General features: G+C 36.2%; 1 protein-coding gene across 6 annotated transcripts in view; it reads right to left on the bottom strand.

Annotated features, from left to right (window-relative positions):
- Window positions 1-1,556: 1,556 nt before the first annotated feature.
- Window positions 1,557-20,147, bottom strand: part of SPAST (spastin) — a 37,867-nt gene continuing 19,276 nt past the window's right edge. For all 6 annotated transcript variants that reach the window (XM_071739141.1, XM_071739143.1, XM_071739144.1 and 3 more), the window contains 12 exons: window positions 19,625-19,758; window positions 19,208-19,301; window positions 17,703-17,777; window positions 16,438-16,509; window positions 15,838-15,913; window positions 15,228-15,319; window positions 13,719-13,798; window positions 12,849-12,891; window positions 12,153-12,232; window positions 9,618-9,688; window positions 7,682-7,722; window positions 1,557-6,805 (listed from right to left, as the gene is read on the bottom strand). In XM_071739141.1, coding sequence (XP_071595242.1) covers window positions 6,683-6,805; window positions 7,682-7,722; window positions 9,618-9,688; window positions 12,153-12,232; window positions 12,849-12,891; window positions 13,719-13,798; window positions 15,228-15,319; window positions 15,838-15,913; window positions 16,438-16,509; window positions 17,703-17,777; window positions 19,208-19,301; window positions 19,625-19,758 — 981 coding nt within the window. In that variant the 3' untranslated portion in view covers window positions 1,557-6,682. The remainder of the gene's footprint in view (window positions 6,806-7,681; window positions 7,723-9,617; window positions 9,689-12,152; window positions 12,233-12,848; window positions 12,892-13,718; window positions 13,799-15,227; window positions 15,320-15,837; window positions 15,914-16,437; window positions 16,510-17,702; window positions 17,778-19,207; window positions 19,302-19,624; window positions 19,759-20,147) is intronic.

Here is a 20,147-nt window from a genome sequence, read left to right as displayed (position 1 = left end):
CAATGTTAATATAAAAAAAAAAAAGTGGAATCATGAAAAGCATTTGGTAAAAACAACACACTTCACTTGTTAGGTTGTTGTTAGGCTTCTGAAATCCCCACTTCCTTATTTTTGTAGCTACACCACAGCACCAATAAATCACTCAGGTGTTGAGAGATGGATTTTAGTTAAATTGTATCTTCCTGCCTTCACCACTACATAGTATTTTCTTTTATTACTATACAAAAAAAAAAAAAAAAAAAAATTACTCTGAGAAGGTTGCATAACTCGTCTGTTCTGGAGCCATCCACAGTCTTCCAGGCAACAGGCTGCATTTCACAATTCACAGGGTATTTGGAAATTTGCAGAAAGATGGCCTGAGGGGGAAAACAAAACAACCCAACAAACAAAAACATCCCAGCAAAAAAACAACCCCAAAACCACTAAATTAATATTTCTTGCTTTTTTTCTGGCAAAGATAAAGAAATAAAGTCCAGAAATAAGCAGATTTCATTTGAAATATGCCTGCATCTGACACTAGGAATGGAGCCTTGCCTCATGCCATCTTGGCTGGAACGGGAAAAGATTTATTTTCTTATTATTCTAACTTCCTTCAGACCAGGCTATGCTGCCAAGTCCAATTGCAACACAGCAACTACTGGGATTTCAGGTTCTTGCTTCTTCACTAAATTTATCTGTGCAGAATTTGCTCTACAAAAATAAAGAAGCCTATTTCAACATCTGCAACCAATAAGTAAAATCACGAATTGAAATAATTCCCAGTGGTTCAGAATGTGTCTCCCAAGTAGCAGCACTTCAGGCAAAGAGAGAGAATCCCCCCCGAGAGACAACAGCAGCACCTTCCCATCCCTGGGAATTAATGCTTTGCACTAATAGCTCTTATGCTTCACAGTCCAAAACATTAGGGATTTGTTTCTGATTTATATTTGACCCAATGCTGCCAGATATGTAACACTGAGACTACTGTAACCCAAACTGGTTTTTATCTTCAGCATGTAACTGTAAGGACAGAAAGCCCCAGCAGTTGCGAGCTGTCCAGATGCAGCCTCAAGAAAATGGCCAGAAAGAATTAGAAACATGAAGAAGGCAGGGTAAGTGAATTATTTTAGATTATTACCTCAAAAGTAATAGTGGCACTCTTCCCCCCAGCAAAAGAAAATACAACATTTTGAAGCCAAGTAAACTGGCTCCAAATAGCTAGTTTTCAGGACTTCACCATGACTACCAGAATCAGTTATGTGAAATCTCCTGGTTTTCACTGATCTAGCAAGTCTAGGATAGGAGGATAGGCACACTCTTTCAGTTTCAGCACATTTATTTAGGAAGTAGCACTTCTGTTTATATTATTTTTAAGAACTGAGAGTTACAAACAAGAGTTATGTCCTTTAGAAATGAAATGAGGTATTTACATATTTATCTTTCCATCATCTGATACACAACATCTGATTAATTTTTTTTCAAACCAGCAGCTGTTAAACCAACTTCAAGTTTCATGAAAAGGAAATTTCTCTTAGAAAAGGACATTCTATCTGATAAACAGACAAGAAAACAGTAAGAACAGGACAAAGCAACATTTTATTGTGAAGCTAAAGCTATGTGACTGCTCATCATGCTTTTTTACATTGCTTATTAATAAAATGGTGTTTAACATTTCAGAAAACATTCTTAAAAGAACAATGAAATAAAAGTGTTCCAAACAACAAAATACAAGAATTAACCCCATCCCAGAATGGAATAATCCAATATATTTAACATGGGTGGGGTATAGTGTTTTGTCTCTACCTTTGGTTTTTGTTACTTTAATCCAGATTTATGAAAAATACTGACTAGCCCTTCACGTGAATAAATATTTTAATCATGTGGCTAAAACTCTTTCTGGATTTCCATTCCCTTTGATGGTGTGTGGGTATTAGATAAAGCACTTCTTCCCCACTTTCTAATGGTAAAAAAAATCCTCAGAACCAATAAGCTACACACCCAGTGCCTTAGCAGAAAACACCCAGATTAACCCAGCTGCACAGAACATTGACCTTTTCCCTTAAATCCACCTCTCTGAAATAGGACTTCAAATGCATCTTAGGAGGGCATAGAAAGTCTTACAGCAGAACAAGGTTGATCACCATTGTTTCCAGGCATCATGTCAAGAATTTGCAAATCAAAAGATCAGACTCTGAAGAACCCAGCATTCAATCAATATCTATTTAATCCACTGGAGGAGTGTGTACCTTGCCAATTATTGCCAAACTCAGGAGGTAGTTATTGATAAAGTAAACAGTTTCCACTCTAAGACAGTTAATGATTTACATGAGAAGTTGGATAAACACAATACACATTTCCCTGTACTTCAGAAGATGATTTTGTGTTTGCAGGAACTGACAGTTTAACTTTTTCATCATGTGGAACTAGAGTTACAAATCTTAAAAGAAAAAATATTTGAAAGAATATTCAAAGAAAGACTTAAAAAAAAAACCAAACAATCCACTGGCCATGTCTTAGGATGACCAGTAAATCATCCTAAGCATGAAAATTAACTTAGGTGAGTAAAAGACTAACAATGACATCAGCAACCTCCTCTAATTAAGACAGTGACTGAGATAACTACTTGCATTCACTACCTGCTTACCACTTTTCATTCTATTTTTGGTATGTGGTAGAAGTCCCCAACACCAAAAAACATCATGAAAGCTTGAGGCCACCACAGACAACAAATGAAGATCTGTAACCTACAACAGCATTTGCCACCTCCAGAAGCTGCCACATGCAGAAGCATCACTAAAGCACCAGATCAGCTACACAAGCCATGTCTGAGGCACAACTGCATTACCCACGTCCTGGGCAGGAAAGCACTATGAGACTCAAGGGCACAAAAGTTTCACCATGGGTGGCTGAGGAAGTCCTAAATAGAACACTGTTTTCCATACCAGTTGCTGGACACATCTCTGTTCAATTTCCCAGCATATTCTGAGCAAAAAGTACTTCTATTTCCCAAGACAGACTTGGCAACAGAGCCGAACACAGCTAAAAAGCACTTATTTAGAATAGAAAACGTGACTAACTATTCTACATCAGAAGGTTAATTGTCTGAGTTACAGGTACAAAAACCATCATTTTAAAAACATGAGAGAATCTAACAGTGAAATCAGCAAAGCCTCTAATCAGTGCAGTGACAACAAATTCCTTCTCAGTTCAGAGATGCCATTGTTCTCCATTTTTGTGTGTTACTATCACATTTATTATCATCTATGTAAAGTAAGTTGCAGGGCCATATTCAACAAAACTTTCAGCACCTGACTTTCTGAGAGAGAATCAGTAAGACATCTCAGGGGCAGAATACCTATTTCTAATCCAGTGCAATCTAAAGTCTAAGAAACTAAGACAGTGAGATTTAAAAGTGTAAATATCCTAGCTTAAGGCTTATATTTAATATCCAGTGTAGTGTTTGTCTTAGCCATAAGGAGAGAGCCCTGTACAAGTTTGGTGTAGTGTACAGAAAAGTCAACATGAATAAGGGAACATTTTAACATGACAAATTTTCATTTTAAGGAGAAAAAGCATCACACAGTGCCTAAAGTTTTCCCTCCTGTTATGCCACCAAAAGCAGCAACCTGCTGCCTGAGAAGACATTGTCCTTCCAACCTGTAGAAAGATAAAAGGTGTGTTTACTACTTGGTGAAGAGGCAAATGTGTATGAAGAAAGTTTTTTAAAAAAAGGGGGCTTGGGCGTTTTTTTATTCCCTTCAGTAACTGCTATAATTAAAGTCAATAAAACACACTTACAAAGGGCCAGACAAGCTGCTTTCTAATCACCTCAGAAAAGTGGGTCAAGTCCTTAGCAGTGGGCAGATTCAGAAAAAGAAAGAAAAAGGCAGTTTAGAGAGCTTCTGCAAAGGCTAAAAGCATCCAAGCTGCGGTCCTACTTATTCTATCACAATTCAAGATACTATACTAGAACATAATCTGATTTTATGGTAAATACAGTTGCAAAGCACTCTATATAATACCATTGATTTGGGAAATACGTGTATTTTGGGGTTTTATTGGGGGTGCTGGTTTGGTTTTGTGTTGTGGTTTGTTTGTTTTTTTTCCCCCGAGATCTGCTTTTATATACAATTAATGGAACACACAGAGAAAAAACAGAGCTGGAACTCACTCAGTACCAGCAAAACAGGAAACGAGAAAATGTGAAATAATGCCTTAAGGGGAACAGAATTATTCTGTAAAGACACTATACAGAAAATAGCATAAGGCTACTAAAGCAGATTTATGAACCCAACAGTACTTGTTCATAGACTGAAAACCCAGGAGCTGTGGGGCAAACTGATGCTGCAAAAAAAAAAAAAAAAAAAAAAAAAAAAAAAAAAAAAAAAAAAAAAAAAAATTAAGTTCTTATTACTGTGTTCTGGAAGAAATTTATAGTTTTATCTCATCCATCATGCAGAAAACACTAAGGGCAGAATAGATAATCAAGAAAAGCAGTGATACCAGTCACACAGATTCTCTTGACCGGAACTGGTTGTACAAACAAGTGCAAGGGATAGCAGTCCCTTTCTCAATTAGCACTTAGCCTCCTGACCCTTTGTGCTGCATCCTGATGGTGTTTTAGGAGATGGGAACTTGGACCTCTACATTTCACATACCTATCACATACCAATGGTATGGATTCAAAATAAAAGTGTCACATGCTTAGCACTATGAAGTCTATGACAACTATAGATCAAGTTAGACAGGACTCTCCAACAACGAAGATGATACATTGAAGGCAGAATTCAGGGAAAGCAAATAATGCAGGAGATCTAAGAAACTGAAATCTTGTAGCATTTCACTTTCTTGGACAAGCAAGAATCAGGGAAACATAAGTCATATGTTTTATTTACGTCAGACATACATTTAAGAGAGTCACACCTTTAGAAATCTAGAAATGGTTTGGTTAGACTATTTCAAAAGGCATACTAGTGTAACACCATCTTCTCATTTAATTGCTTTTAATTTTAACATCTGGTAAAAGCATCTTTAAAAAAAAAAAAAAAACAAACCAAAAAACAGAATTCCAAACATACTGCATCTGTGTCTCAAGTTTGATGCAGTTTCTGCTGCTTAGTACCTAATACTACACCACAAGCACCAAGTCCTCTCTGTGTATTACTGTATGTACACTACATCTATCAGCTGCAGGGTTTTTTTCCATATATGTATATAAAATATATTATTTATAGTCAACTTTCAGGTGAGTAGTCCCAGAAATATTTGACTTACTCCTAACAATAAAAAATAAGTTAAGGGAAAAATTAAGAACAAAATTTTCTGTTAAAACCAAAAGCAAACAAAGCTTATAACTCAGTTTAAACAACTGTAAACAATATGCATTTTTGTAATACCACCAATTTGGGAGAGCTGTCTTTAAAAAACAAAAACCTCCACAAACATGCTTTAACAAGGAATTAAGAGTTCTGCCGTGCAAACATCTGTGTTTAATCCATGTAGAATTTGTAAACAAGATGTCAGGCCTTTAGAAGTAAAGGCAAAGATGTTTTCCTTTATTACAGTATTTAAAGGGTATCTTGTGGTTTTTTTTTAACAGCTTGTCATTTATATAATAAAAACAAGTGTCTGTACAAAGATGCAGTTTCTTTTTAAAAAAGCAGATCAGTTGAGTGTTTCATACTTTAATATATAAACCCAAACATATGAAAGCTATAAAAACATTAATGTGTGCCATGTATTAAACATGTAGCCTTGTATTTTAATGCTTCCATGTATGGATTAAAATAAAAATATATCACAATGGAAATTTTACTTTCAATTATCAGACACAGACCAAAATACAGAGTAGGAACATGTCATTTCTTAAACTTGACAATTAGCATCACTTACTCTCTCAGACATCAGCTGGGCTTCCAGTTGTACACCATAAGCATAAGCTAACATTCTACCAATGGAACATTACAAAATGCAATAATACAAGAGAGAAAATAGTGAGAAAATACTGCCAGTAAATGAATGTATTAGTCTATTTTTTTTAATTAAGTAATTTTTTATTTCTAAAGACTGTTTGAATTGGTTTTATAAAGTAGGGCATTTTTGCTGTTCTGCTATCAAAGGTCTTTAAAACTGTTCTGTGAACAGTACAGTCACATTACAACTAAATAAAAAGACAAATAATAACAGACCAGCTGCTTTTTTTACATTTTAATATTCTGAATTCCCCAATGCTGTTCTTCCTCTAAGCATAGGGAAGTTGTTTTATTTGGCACATTAAGGATAAAAAAAGTCAAAAACTGAACCAAAGTTTACAAACCTCCAATTGTAAGTTAGTAGTTATCAGGAAGAACCCAGACATCAAAGTCAAGGCAAAATTAAAAACAAAGAAACACAGACACAACATAAGGAAAAGGTCTTCCAATGATCAGTATCATCAGAGCCTTCTAGCTGAAACAAAATACATGTATTATTGATCAAACCATAATCAGATTGCTAAGAATATTACCTCAAGTCCTATTGTGCTCTTACTTACAGTGTGTAAATCCTCACTAAATGGCAAGGAGGCTTTGATGAACCCATTTCACATTTTTCCTTAATCTCAAGTTTTAATGAAGTATTAAAAATCAGTAAAGTCCTGTAAACTCTGGCTGCTTTCCAGTAGCCTACAACAATTGCTCCACTTTGTTACACTTGGAGTAGCAATTCACACTGTAGTATCTCCAAAGTCCTTGTTCCAGCGAATGTAGGCTTCCAGGGTCTGAGGGCTCAAACTGCGCTTTATCTTCTTCAAAGACTCAGTAAAATCTGAGAGTTTGATATTTCTCATCTAAACAGAAAGACATCAGGATCACAAACAGTTTCTGTACTTCAGTCTACTCAAGAAGTACTTCACTATTCACTTTTAAGAAAGCACATGCTACAAAAGCTTCATCTTGATATAAGAAAGAAATTGTTTTACAGTGAGAAGTCACTCACTGGAACAACCTCCTCAGGGATGTGGTAGAGTCCCCATCACAGGAAATCTTCAAGTCACTACTGGACAAGGTGCTAGATAATCTCATGTAGGCTCCCTTTCCCACCCAAGACTGGACCAGGTATTTTTCAAGGTCCCTTCCAGCCTGAGCTGTTCTATGATTCTATAACCTGATGCAAGTCTTCTAATTTAAGACTGTCAGTATTTACCATTTTAATAAGGTTAATAACAGTTGGTAATCATAATGTCTGCCTTGTTATTTATCAGCCCATGAGATTGTGTTATTACTCCCTGTTTCACTAGATGGTGCAAGCTGGTGTAATTACAAGGAGTCATGTCTGTAAACTGTAAGAGGGTAGATTTAGGTTAGACATTAGGAAGAAATTCTTTCCTGTGAGGGTGGTGAGACACTGAAACAGGTTGCCCAGGGAAGCTGTGGATGGCCCATCCCTGGAAATGTTTAAGGACAGGTTGGATGGGGTTTTGATCAATCTGATCTAGTGAAAGGTGACCCTGCCAATGCAGGGGAGTTGGAACTAGATGATCTTTAAGGTCCCTTCCAACTGAAACCATTCTTTGATTCTCTGAAGTGATCAGAAAGAGAAATACCCCTCCAAAATCAGACTAGTTATTTTGTATGATACTACATGTAAATAAAGGGACTGTAAAAGATTCTGGTGAGCATGCAATCTATTCAAAGATGGAAATACAGCTGCTAGAACAGCATACCTCACTGGCAGACATGTTCTTCACCTGTTCTGGTTTTAATTCTGTAAAAATAAAGGAAGATTCATGAATTTCTTAAGTTCATTGCTTTTGACAAATAAAGCATGATAAAAGCACTTTTACTCTTGGGAAAAAAACCAATAATACTACAGCTAAAAAATTACACCTCTGTGCCCCAACATAACATCTTGTACAGAAACACACATGGTCTTTTCACCTACTTCTTCCCCATTCATCAGCTCCTCAGCCAGGCTGCCTGCACACTCAGTCACTGCAGATACAATACACACGGGTATCAGAACCACTTTCTCCTCCCTTAAGTATGGGGAACAGAACACAAGTGTAACAGAGTTGCCTTCCCCACATTATTCCTGGTATCTGCAACTCCCCTGCCCCTCAAACATGCACAATTTTCAGGAAAAATGTACCATCAGCTAAGAATTGAGAAATAAAATCAGGCAGGGCACCTAAGAGTTCTTCTTGCCCCAAGCAGTGCTAGTGGGATCTAATAATCTCCATTTTTTTTTTTTTTTTTTTTTTCTTAGAGTATCAATATGTTACAGGAAACTTGCTCTAAGGGTGCAAGAAGAACCTCGGCAGGATCAGCAAGGCTGATGTTAAAAAAAAATTGAAAACATAAATTGTTTTATACAGAAGCCAGGAGCAGCTTGAAGAAATAGGCTGCACATTTCATGGTGTCTCCTCAGAACAGCCTGGTATTTGAAGTGATTTGTCACCAAAGTAAAGCCTGCACACCTCCATGCATACATTATTAATTCCACCAGTCTAAATAAATATATTCAAAATTTTAGGAGATATGATGTTTCTTGTGAGAGCTATTTAATGCAATTCTGTTTCACAGTTATTATGGAGGATTTTGGAAGATGTGCCTTAGAAGCTCAACAGCAGAAAGTAACTGGGTAAAAAAAACCTCTACCTTCCAACAGCTGCTTTCAAAGAGATAGTGCACTGGCACTGGCATTTTTTTACTCAATTTAAAAAGATAATAAACACACCCACAAAACGTGCCCAGACCTCTCCTCCCCATAAAATATTTAAGAGAGTTGCAGTAACTTCTATTTACATATAATAGGTTGATATTACAGAATACTCCTCTGGCTGCCTTTAGTACCTTTCTATCAGGTAATGCAATATATCTGCAAACAGAAAACTAACATCAGATCTACATGATATTTTCTTCACAAAATCCCATGACTGACTTCCACTCAACAGAATCAGCACCTTCAGATGTGGCTACTGGACAGAAAATAACTGGCCAATGAAATGGAACCAAGAGCTAAGGAGGGATTTGAAAGAAAAACAAAACCAAACCCAACATTTACTTTGCATTCAAACTGTGGTTTTTTTAAGTTGGAAATGTCAGAGGAAGAACAAAGAGAGGCAGAACTCGACTTGAGTCAAGATTTTCACCTGAATGACAATCCAACATTGAGAAGACTTAATAATAAAAAATCTATGCCATTTAAACTATACAGACAAATCTCAAAATGCAAAAGCTGCTTCTATTTCAGTATTTCCCTCCTTTTGACTTGAAAGAAATCAGCCCACTTTACAAAGACAAGTAATGCAGTTTGAGATTGCTTAAGAACTAGTAATTTAGATACAAAAGAACTGATACCAGCCTAGGAAAGATGCATTTATTAAAAAAAAAAAAAAAAAAAAAAAGTCTGAAAAACACTTCACTCTATTTTCCTCTAAAGAAACAAAAATTGTCTGTTCCATGTGCTGAGGTAATGAAGGGTGTTTTGTGTAAGGTAGGTTACAAAGATGCTAATACAAGGAACAGACCAAAATCCAATCTAAAAAGCTTCATTTCAGAGGTATAATACTAATAAAGAGGTAGGATAAGGCAGTATCTCTAATATCAAGGGCACTGAGTTTTTTCAAGACCAAAATAAAAAAAAGCCATGCAGCTTACCTCGAATAGGGCCCAGTGCTGCATCTTTTGCTAATGCAGTTAAATCACTTCCAGAGTAGCCATCTGTCATTCTTGGACAAAGGAAAAAGTGGGGGAAAGGAGGAAGGAAAAAAAATCAAAACACAGAACTGCTTCAAACCATATCTATTTAATCCAAACCATATCTATTTAATTGCATATGATTAGAATGGTACTTAATCAGAAACATTATTTTGATGTTGTTTTGCAGGTTTAATAAATCAGAACCACATTCAGAAGCAGTGATCCATATTTAAGCCTTTCCCAGATTAAACTTACAAGCACAGATACTCAAGTCCAAAATAACTTTCTAGGAAAAGCAAAAAGACAGCAAACAACTTTGATTAGTAGATGAAAACTAATCTCAGGCACATTTATTATTCCTGTTATGAGAATGTCCTACATTAGTTGGTCATCATTTGTCATAGATTAATATAAAACCAAAACCTCAACTGTTCTGTATTATTGCAATCAGGTAATCACAAAGAGAAGCCAGTACCACAAATTTATTGTGGTGTGAGCACATGACCAATTCTCTGAATAAAACTATGTGCATTTTTAGTTGATATCAGAGGCAGACAAAGGACAAAAGCAGGCATTACTATAAATCTAACAGTAGTGTTTGGTTTTGAAAATAAGTGATAGTTTTACATGCTTCTAATGGAAAGCCACGGTAACAGCTGACCAGTGGGCTCCAGGAATTACAATGTTCTAGTAATTCAGGAGAGTACAGACAAATCTGAACAGCAGCACTGCTTTGCTCAGCAGGTGACAGTACAGACAGCTTTATTTCTGGTGGAAGACATTTTTCAGTGTTGAAGGTTTGGTACAAGATGAGACCATACTCTCAAACTTGACAAGCTTCTCAATTCTCCATTCTGCATTTTAGCAGAGAACTGAAACAGCCTGCTGTAGGTTTACACAGGAAAAATGATCTCATGCACAGCTGAAGTCAAACTCAACAACTGATTCTGTTAAAGTCTAAACCTGGAATTGCTAATGACCAAGAACCAACTGAGGGACTTGAGATGGCTACAACATCCTGAGCCACAGATTATCTGCAGAAGTAACACTTCACATGTTTACCTTCAAATAAGAATTATAATTCAGCCTGGAAATACAGTGGACAGGTCCTTATTCAGAAAAAAAACCCAAGTGTGTCTTGCACACACTTCCCATTTATTTGGGACTGTAAATATATGTAATATATGTAAATATATTCTACAGATGAACTAAAGGAAGGAAGACTATTGTGTTAAGTACTGGAATTTTTCTGTTTGTTTTTATTTTAAGACTGGCAGACATACGGCTCATCCAAATCCTCAGAACCCGAAGGGGGCAGGGGGACCAAACCAAGAACCCATTCTCTATGGATCATTTCCATAATTAGACTTAATTACCAAGTTAACATAATCCAAGTTATTTTATATTGCTAACATAAATTAAAAGAAGTAGTAAGGGTTACCTAAAATAAAATTTAAAAGTAATAAAACCACCCAGCTTGTAGAGCAGTGGCTTGAAGGAGGTTAAATATCTACCTTTTCTGTAACAAAGAAAGATGGCAAATTTCTCTAAACATTTTTTAAAATGTAATTAAGTCGCATTTGTATTTTGGTTAATAAATTTGCACTTAGAATCCAAGACACTTTTTCCCCCATTTTGCTATTTTTTTGCAGCCTAAATATGGCCTGAGCATCCTTCAAGCACAGAGAGAATTTATTCAGTTTGATTATATACCAAATTTCTGCAATGTTATTAACACTAAGACACTGACAAATGCTACATCCAAGACTGTACTCACCTCCTGTGTACTACCACAAACAGAAACAGAGACTGAAGTACATCCACTTGCGTATTTTGGATATCTCATGCTCTGATTTCATTCCCTCCTGCCCTAGGTGCTCTACCTGCTTTTTAGTCTAACTTCCTTCACATTTAATTTCTGAGGATGACAAACAGCAGTACTGTGTCAGTCGTAGTGAAGGAAAACATAAAACAACTTAGTTTCATAATAGGAAGGGCACCGAACCTGCATTTTCCCAATCAAATATGAAACTGAAAGAAATCTAAGATTATCCAGTGCTTCCTCTGCTATGGTCCTAAGATCTTCAACAAACTTGGCAATGGATGAGCAAAGAAAGGTTGCTCTTGATTTGAAATGCATGCCAAGTGCCAAACTGGTACTGCCTTTTTGCATCAGGGAGGAGAGCTGGGCTGCCTGGGGTATGGGTGGAGAGAAGGATCCCCTTCCCTTCTCCTCAGAAATAAAAGCACTACTGAATATGTTTCAACACATATGGAAACAATACAGGGAAAAAACAAGCACATATATAAAAGCATGAACAAAGCCACTTTCATACAGTCTGACAGGAGATCACCTTTCAAAACTCATATAATTAGTTCTCAGGAAGTGCTGTCATGATCTGATGAGTGACATGAGTTACATTTGGAATGCAGGCTGAGTGAATGCAGTAGATGAGTGTATATATGTTAATATCATCAAAAAAAGCTACTTACCTAGCTAGTTGTGCCAACTCTTTTTGGGTCAATGGACTTCCTTGCTTGCTTAGAAGATTCTTCAATAAAATCAATCTCGTCTATAAAAAACATACATTTATCAGACGTAAAACTCATTTTCATCGTACATTTAAAATTCCAACAAAACTACACACTTGTCAAGTTAGCTTTCATGCTTCACCAGTTTAAACATGCCCATAGTGCTTTTGTGATTTGACTGTGCACTATCAGAGAAAGAGATTTGGTGATAATGAGATCAAAGGTCAACTTACTTCAAGAATAATAGATGAGAGTCCTCATCAAAAGCCCCAATCTGCTATTAGGCTGAAAAACATTACTTTAAGAAAGCTACTTTCATATTTTGCTGTAAATACGCTTCTCCAGGCACACAAATGTGCTCCTGCAAGCCCTGCTTCAGACTTGTCCACACCTGCCAGTATGTAAGCAACACCTCACTAGCCAAGAAATACTGAGTAGCTACTACCAGATTTGGTACCAACACTTGTAAAAAAAATATGCAAAAACTTGAGTGCTGCCAGAATTAAAGCACAGTGTACACAGCCAAGCTGGGCCAGAAGTTAATTCACAGAACTGTAATCATCCACTGGGCAAGTTAAGATAGCCTATGAAACATACTCTTTTTTTGTAATAAGCTTGATATTAAAATGAAGAAAATGCTTGGAAAAGAATCCTTACTTCCTCATTTGGTAAAGACACGTATACCCGTTTGGTGAATCGTCTAGAAAAAAAAAAGATATATATATATGTATATATATATATGTACACACATTTGTGACTTTTAGCACATAGAGATGTAACATTTGATATGATAAATGTAAAAATTTCACTTATATAATAAAATTCTAGAAGAACTATGGATTTTTTAAAAAACCTAACAACATGCATTGTGTCACCTTAATCTTTGAGTTATGAGACTCCTCAAAGACAAGAAACACTCTAAAGGCAGAAATACCACTGACAACCAGCAACAAAATGAAGCATATCTTCATTGTACACAAGAAATCTTTGGAATAATTAAAAACTTATTTGATTTGTCAGACAGTGCTGCCATGCCTGTTTTCCTCAATCAGGAACGAAAGAGCAAAATGCACGAGACCTTGTAGCGAAGAAGTCCTACAGCAAATCTAGAGCAAGATCTGTAATTGCATGGGGCATCAGAAGTTAAAAATTAGCAGAGAAGAAATACTGGCCAAAGTTTTCACAAGTCAAAAGTTGGGTTTTTTTTCATCTGGTCATTAAGATCCAAATTAACAAAAACCAACCAACCAAAAAAACAGCAATATGTAAGATGGAAGAGGGTTATAAAATGCTGATTTGGTCCCAATAGGTACTGTTTTAGACAATTCCAAAGTTGTTTGTGCTTCTGCAGAGATATTGCAATAGAGATGAGACAGATACCTCTGAAAGGCTGGATATTTTAACCTTACCAAACAGGTTTTGCTATTAAATTCTAAAATTTAAATCAACTGAGACACTAAGTAGCAAAACCTGATCTTCATAATGAACATCATTTATTGTATTCAAATAAAAGAGACATTTTGATACCTGAGAACAGCATCATCAAGCTCTTGTGGCCTATTAGTTGCTCCCATAACCAGTATTCTGTCCTCTCCAGAAGACTGCACCTATATAATGTAGGAAAGCAAGACAGCTCTCAGCTTACATCAAGTAGTAATATAACAAAAACAGTTAAGAGATTTGCCACGTGTTTCAGCATGCTGAATAAAATATAGCATGCTTCATTTTTTCCATGTATTTAGCTTTAAAACTTTCCTTAGATAAATGTAAAGTCAAACTAGGAAAAAGTAAAAAAAAAACACAAAGAAGAAAAAAAAAAACAAAAAACAAAAAACAAAAAACCCCACAAACAAACAAACAAAAAAAACAAAAAACAAAACAAAAAAAAAACCAAAAAACCCAATGCCCATGTTGCTTGAAAAGAGTCTTGTCACAAACTACAATGCTGAAGAAAACTGAGAGTACAAATAGCATTCTGAAGTTTAGTCATCCAGACATTACTTATGTTTCCATAGAGATTTTCTGCTGTTAAAGAGTTTTAACATCAAATTTAAAGCCTACAGAGAATGACAGGACCAAAACTTTAGACTGAGGTACAGCCAGAAACACCAATCAGCTCAGAGATTCAGCTAATATGGGTCTCATAAGAAGTTCTTAATAAAAATTAACACAGAATCCTTCTAATTCACTCAACTGCAAGACTTGATTTTATACCCAAGAATATGGAGACTTACAGCTTACAAACTTCAGAGAAAATTGTGGGTATCACAGCTGTGTTGTTATTCACTCAGTATCCAAGCATTCATAGACCTAAGTTCATTGGCTGCCTTACTGAGTCAAAGATGTTCCACAAAAATCTCAAATAATACTGTTAAACCTGATACAAAGTTAGTAATTATGCTTAATTTTCTCCTTTACATTTTAAAAGAAAACTCCATGTGTGTAGTAGTTTTTGAACACCACTGTCACATCACAATATTTGTCCTGATTTGTCCCGCTTTGGATAAGTTTGGTTTTTTTTTTTAACCTTATTGTCTCTTTATCTAGTTATATTCTCTTCCTGCACCTCCTTAATATTGCTTCGCCACTGTAGCAATATTCCAGTGTGCTAGTGGAATATAAATTAAGATTGTTTGATACAAAAAACAGTGCTGTGCAACAGAAAAATATTTTGATATTCATTTGCTCCCCCGCAGTTATGAAACCCAGTTTTTCTTCTTGGATATTACATAGATGCTATTAAATATATTCTTCAGATTTTGTATCCTGCTATCTCTAGGCCATGATGCCAAGAAAAAAACCTGTAGCTCAATAAAAAGCACACTAACACAGAAATTAATCTTTTTGATGTACCAAAGCAATGTATACCCACAATCTAAACTAGTTCATTAAAAATCCTCATCCCCTAAGTCTCACCTTACCAGAGCTAAGCCCTGACAGCTAAATTCTCTTTGTGCTTCATCTGTAGCTTCTACAAGCACCCACTGCATTAGCCAAATCACCTAAATCAAACAATATCCAAAACTAAGTACTTACACCATCAAATTCTATTAAAAATTCTGTTTTTAGACGCCTACTAGCATCATGTTCACCTTCCCGTCTTTCACACAGAAGGCTATCAACTTCATCTAAAAAACAAAGAAATGCATCTTAATTAAGCATAAAACTTCCAAGTCTCCATATTTACCTAAGGTCTTTTGCTAATGTAAGCCTCCAGTAAGAAAAACTAGCTATTTATTCCTTAGGAGACAGAGCGACCTTAGTAAAGTTTAAAAGCTTGTATAATGTCCTTTGAACATGTAAGACCAAACACAAGAGAAAAAAAAAAAACCTACTGATAATACAATAAATTGGAACCCAGGACAAGCAAAACACATTTTCATATTTGAAGTTGAATACATCAACTGATTTACTCTGTAAAAGTAGTATAGCATTTGTATTTTGAGGGCATTTCTTCCCATTATTAACACTAATTAAGTAACTAATCTAACATGCCTCATCTAGAACTACTGATTATCTAGCAGGTCATATCCAAAGCATTTGCTCTGCACTACAGAATTACTCAGAGAGGTTTAGCCAATGATTCCAATTTGAATAAGCAAAAATACTCAAGGAAATTCACAGAACTCAACATTTAAGATCTTACCAATAAAAATTATAGAAGGCTGAAGTTCTCTGGCTACTGCAAACAGAGCACGCACCAGTTTCTCTCCTTCACCCACCTAAAAACAACCAGAAATTGGTTTTGGAGGGGGTTTACAAACTTCTTATTACAAGAAACTTATCAAAAACCTCTTGCTGAGAACCAGCCACACTCATTCCATTCATACACTCAGATTATTACTAATTCAGTATTAACATATTATAGCATTGGTTATGTCTTTAATGAAACATTACAACTTCACTAATGATCACACTTGAGTTGCCAGATCTTGGTGTCTAATTTATCAGAATAAAAGGTAGCTGGGACCCACTTAATTTATTTTTTTAATAAGAAAAAAACCCCAACAAACAAGGACTCATCTATATGACAGCCACAGTCATTCTGAACTGCAACAGCCTTTGACTTTGAGTTATCAGAAGCACAAACCAAAATCTTCTTCTTTCACAAGTCACTTTTTAAAACCTTTATGTTCACTATTAGGCTAACAGTTCACAAAGGACTCATCAGAAGTCTCTGGCCTTCTTAAGCTCAAACTACAGCATATGTGTTTTCAGATCAATGTAATGTACAGCTGCTACTTACATATTTTGAAGTTAGGCTGGCTGCACTTATATTAAAGAAAGTAGCATTTGATTCTGCAGCAACTGCTTTGGCCTACGAGAGGGAAAAAAAAGTCCTTTTAAAAACATTACACTGAAGATAACCTCTTGACTTCTGTACCTAGTTTTCATGTCCTGATTGACCACTATGAAAACCCCTGTTCCTTCAAAGAGAACACCTGATGGATGCTACAGAAAACTCATGTACAGGCCACTTACAAATAAGAATGGATGAGTAGCTGAACCCCTTAGAATTCTCTAATCCCATCATCTCCACAGCCATCTACAACTTGCTTACTGCAGAATACAAGTCTACAGCTCTTTTCAACATACCCTGAGTATTTGAGACATAAGAAACACTTTTAACTAACTTAGGGTGGTAATTTAGGGCAGCAGTTAGATCAAACCACACTCAAAATTAGTTTTTTGGGTTTTGTTTGGTTGGTTTTTAGCCTTCATCAGTTCAGCCACAATGCTCATACAGAGTACCCTCTTCTTTCAGAGTTTTACCATATTAAAGAAATTATTATTCCCCAGTTACACATTTTAATTTTTTTGATTAGCAGTTAGTTCCAGTATGTAGAACACAACAAATGAGCCCAAGTGAGCTGCTCAACATTCACACTCCTGCAGCTGAGAGCTGATCCAACTTCAGCCTCAGCGAAGGGAGTGTGCAGCTGCAGCCACACCAGGGGATGCAGGACCATATGCCCAGCTCAGCTGCATCAGGACAGGTGATGCTCCCTGGCTGCACAGCAATTTCACTCCAATTCCCCATATCTAGCACATCAAGCTAAGAAAACAAACAGCAGCCAGACAGTTTCACTGCACTTATGCTCTTTGCACATTAGTGTGAAAGTAAGACTGCCTGCTTTCTAGTTACTGTGCTCCTCACTCATTTCCAAAACACTTTTAGTGGAGAACAGACAATTTGTGACTAGCAGCTGCCATACAAAAACAATTAACCACGTGACTTTTCCTCTTTCTAAAAACAAAACTTGGACTTGACAGTGTAAGTTTAAAAATATTACTTGTGATGCCGAAAAGAATTAAATAGGGAACAGTTTAGCAATTCCCTCCCCTGTAAAATCCAGAGTTAAGAACAATTTTGCCATTTTATATTAAATTGACACCATTATAAGTATACAGGTAGAACACAGAGTTTATTATTATAACACCCCAACAGAAAGCCATCCCTCCCTGGGACATTTTAAGCCCACTAACTCATGCATGAATTAATTCTCTCACCAACATCGTCTTCCCATTTCCTGGTGGGCCAAACAGCAATAAACCACGTGCAGGAGCTCTAAGTCCTGTAAATAACTGAAAAGTACATCATCCTAAGTCACCTGCAAAGACTTGAAGAAAATACTCAGGAAATAGCTCACTTGCTCTCAGTGGTAGCTGATACCACAGTAACAGCACTACAGAAGTAGAGGTTGTTAGAGATCAACATTCTGTCACTAAGTTGACCCAATGCACCTCACTATTGTTTCACACACAACAGTTACACCACTTGCAGAGAGACAATGTGAAAGGAACATAAAAGGCAGTAGCACATTCCACAGAAGAGACCAGCCCAAGTTTAAAGCATCAATTGCATTTACAAAGGGGGAAATGCAGGTGTATAGAAAGAGTTAAGGCAATATTTCTATTAACTCCATATGGAAGAACCCCTTCATCTTTCTCTTTTTGATATTAAATTGTTACTGAACAACAAACTTGACATACTAAAGAAACTAATAACAGAGACACAACAATGACATTTTCCTTCAGCATTTGCATATTTGCACACTTCAGTGCACATTTGATACCACAGCTTTGTTTTCCTCAGGGCCTGTATTCCTATCATGCTACACCAGGTTCAGGGTTTCTTCCCTGCAGTGCTTCAAAACCAGAAACTGCACTAAAGGGAAAGAGGAAGACTACAGAGCAACACCAGTCACCTGTCAATGTGACAAGAGACCCACAAGCAAACAAAGAACAAACAGCAATTGTGCTTGAATAATCAGCACTGCATTAAGTCATTAGATGCAATTTATCCAAGAATCTAGCAACTTTTATCAAGTCCGGCTTTAGAAAGCTACCAACTTAATTGCTTTAAACAGTGACTCAGAAAATTGCAGTAGTCTAGGCAGTAGCTGAGGTATCACCTATGATTAAAAAAAAGCCCTAAATTACCAAATTCCACTCAGCCAAGAGGAAATATGCTATCAAATGTTATACACCTCAGTGTACTTGCTTGTTCACTACTACACTTTTTTGCATCCTCTTCTCCTGTGAATAGACTATTCAGAATGACTAAACAACACCCAGACAGAGAACACAGAGAACATGACCACAATACCAATGTAATACTTTTCAAATCAGATAATGTCATGACTTCATCTACCTATACAGATTTCATCTGTTTCACTTTTCAGTTATGGGCTTTGTTCTTTACTGGTTTTTTTTTCCCTTCAGGTTTTGTGGTTTACTGGTTGAGTTTTGTGTTGTTTTGAGATTTTTAAACAGCTATTTATTCCAACACCTCAGTTACTTTCTCCAGAACTGAGCAACAAGATGATGAGAAATGTCATGGCAGTATTTTAATACAAATTCTTCATTCTCCTTTTCAGAGATGACCATTACCACACAGCTATGAACAGCAATCATAACCAGTAAAGACGGAACTCAAGGATCACTACCTCACATATGAAGCACAATACATATCTTTGATTTTATTAGAGTAATAAAAAAACCCAGTTGCTTACCTCAGGTCTAAGAGAAGGAAGGATAACAATTTCTTGCAAAGCTTGTTTAGCCAGTTCCTGCCCTGCAATATCATCAAATTTGACAGCTGGCCCACTAACAAAGAAACGGAATACTAATTAGCCTAACAATGGTCTTTCAGCTGCAGCTGACCAATTTAATGCATTTGACTATTTATACAGAACCCTTCTGAGGAAATCTACAACTTATATACCAAAAAATTAAAAAGATAAGCATTTCTGATTTGAATTTTCATACCTTTGCCAAAGTAATAACAAATAAAACCAAACAAAACAACCACCACACAAAAAAACCCATAAAGGGGTTCACAACAAACAAAACGTTCTAATTTTCATTCCAAGTGTACCAATACAGTACTGAACAAAAAACTGTTTTTCTGCACTGAAAAGCCTACTTACCTATCAACAATTTCATTCAGGATAAGATTAGCAAGATTGCTGTCCACATTTCTAAACGTCTTCAAGTCTTTCTTTTTTCGAGGAGCAGTGGTAGGAGTAGAAGGTTTAGTTGTTCTGCTGTTCTTAGGAGCAGCCTGGAGAAGGAGGGGGGGAAAGCAAACAAAAAAACCTAAATTGATACTATTAAAGTATGCTATTAACAAAATTTTGCTTGTGTTTTTTTTTTTTTTTAAAGATAATTCATTATATTTAATTATGGCATTTTCCTCCAGCATACTCTAGAGCACCACAAAGTGTTTCAGTTTCTAACACTAAACAAAAAATTCTACTGCTGTCCTACTTTCCTAACAGGCCACTTAAAACACAACAAAAATGCTCAAAAATGCAGGTAGAATACATTTATGTTCTACCCGTTCTGCTCTCTACTCCATCTTACTGTGGGAGCAGCAGTGGGGAGATAAGGATGGAACTGTAAAGAGATAAGTCAAAAGAAATGCAGTATTTTTGTGTCCTATTAGTGTAG

This window comes from Heliangelus exortis, chromosome 3, assembly GCF_036169615.1.
Source record: "Heliangelus exortis chromosome 3, bHelExo1.hap1, whole genome shotgun sequence".
Classification (NCBI taxonomy): domain Eukaryota; kingdom Metazoa; phylum Chordata; class Aves; order Apodiformes; family Trochilidae; genus Heliangelus; species Heliangelus exortis.
This window is presented reverse-complemented; position numbering and strand designations above follow the sequence as displayed.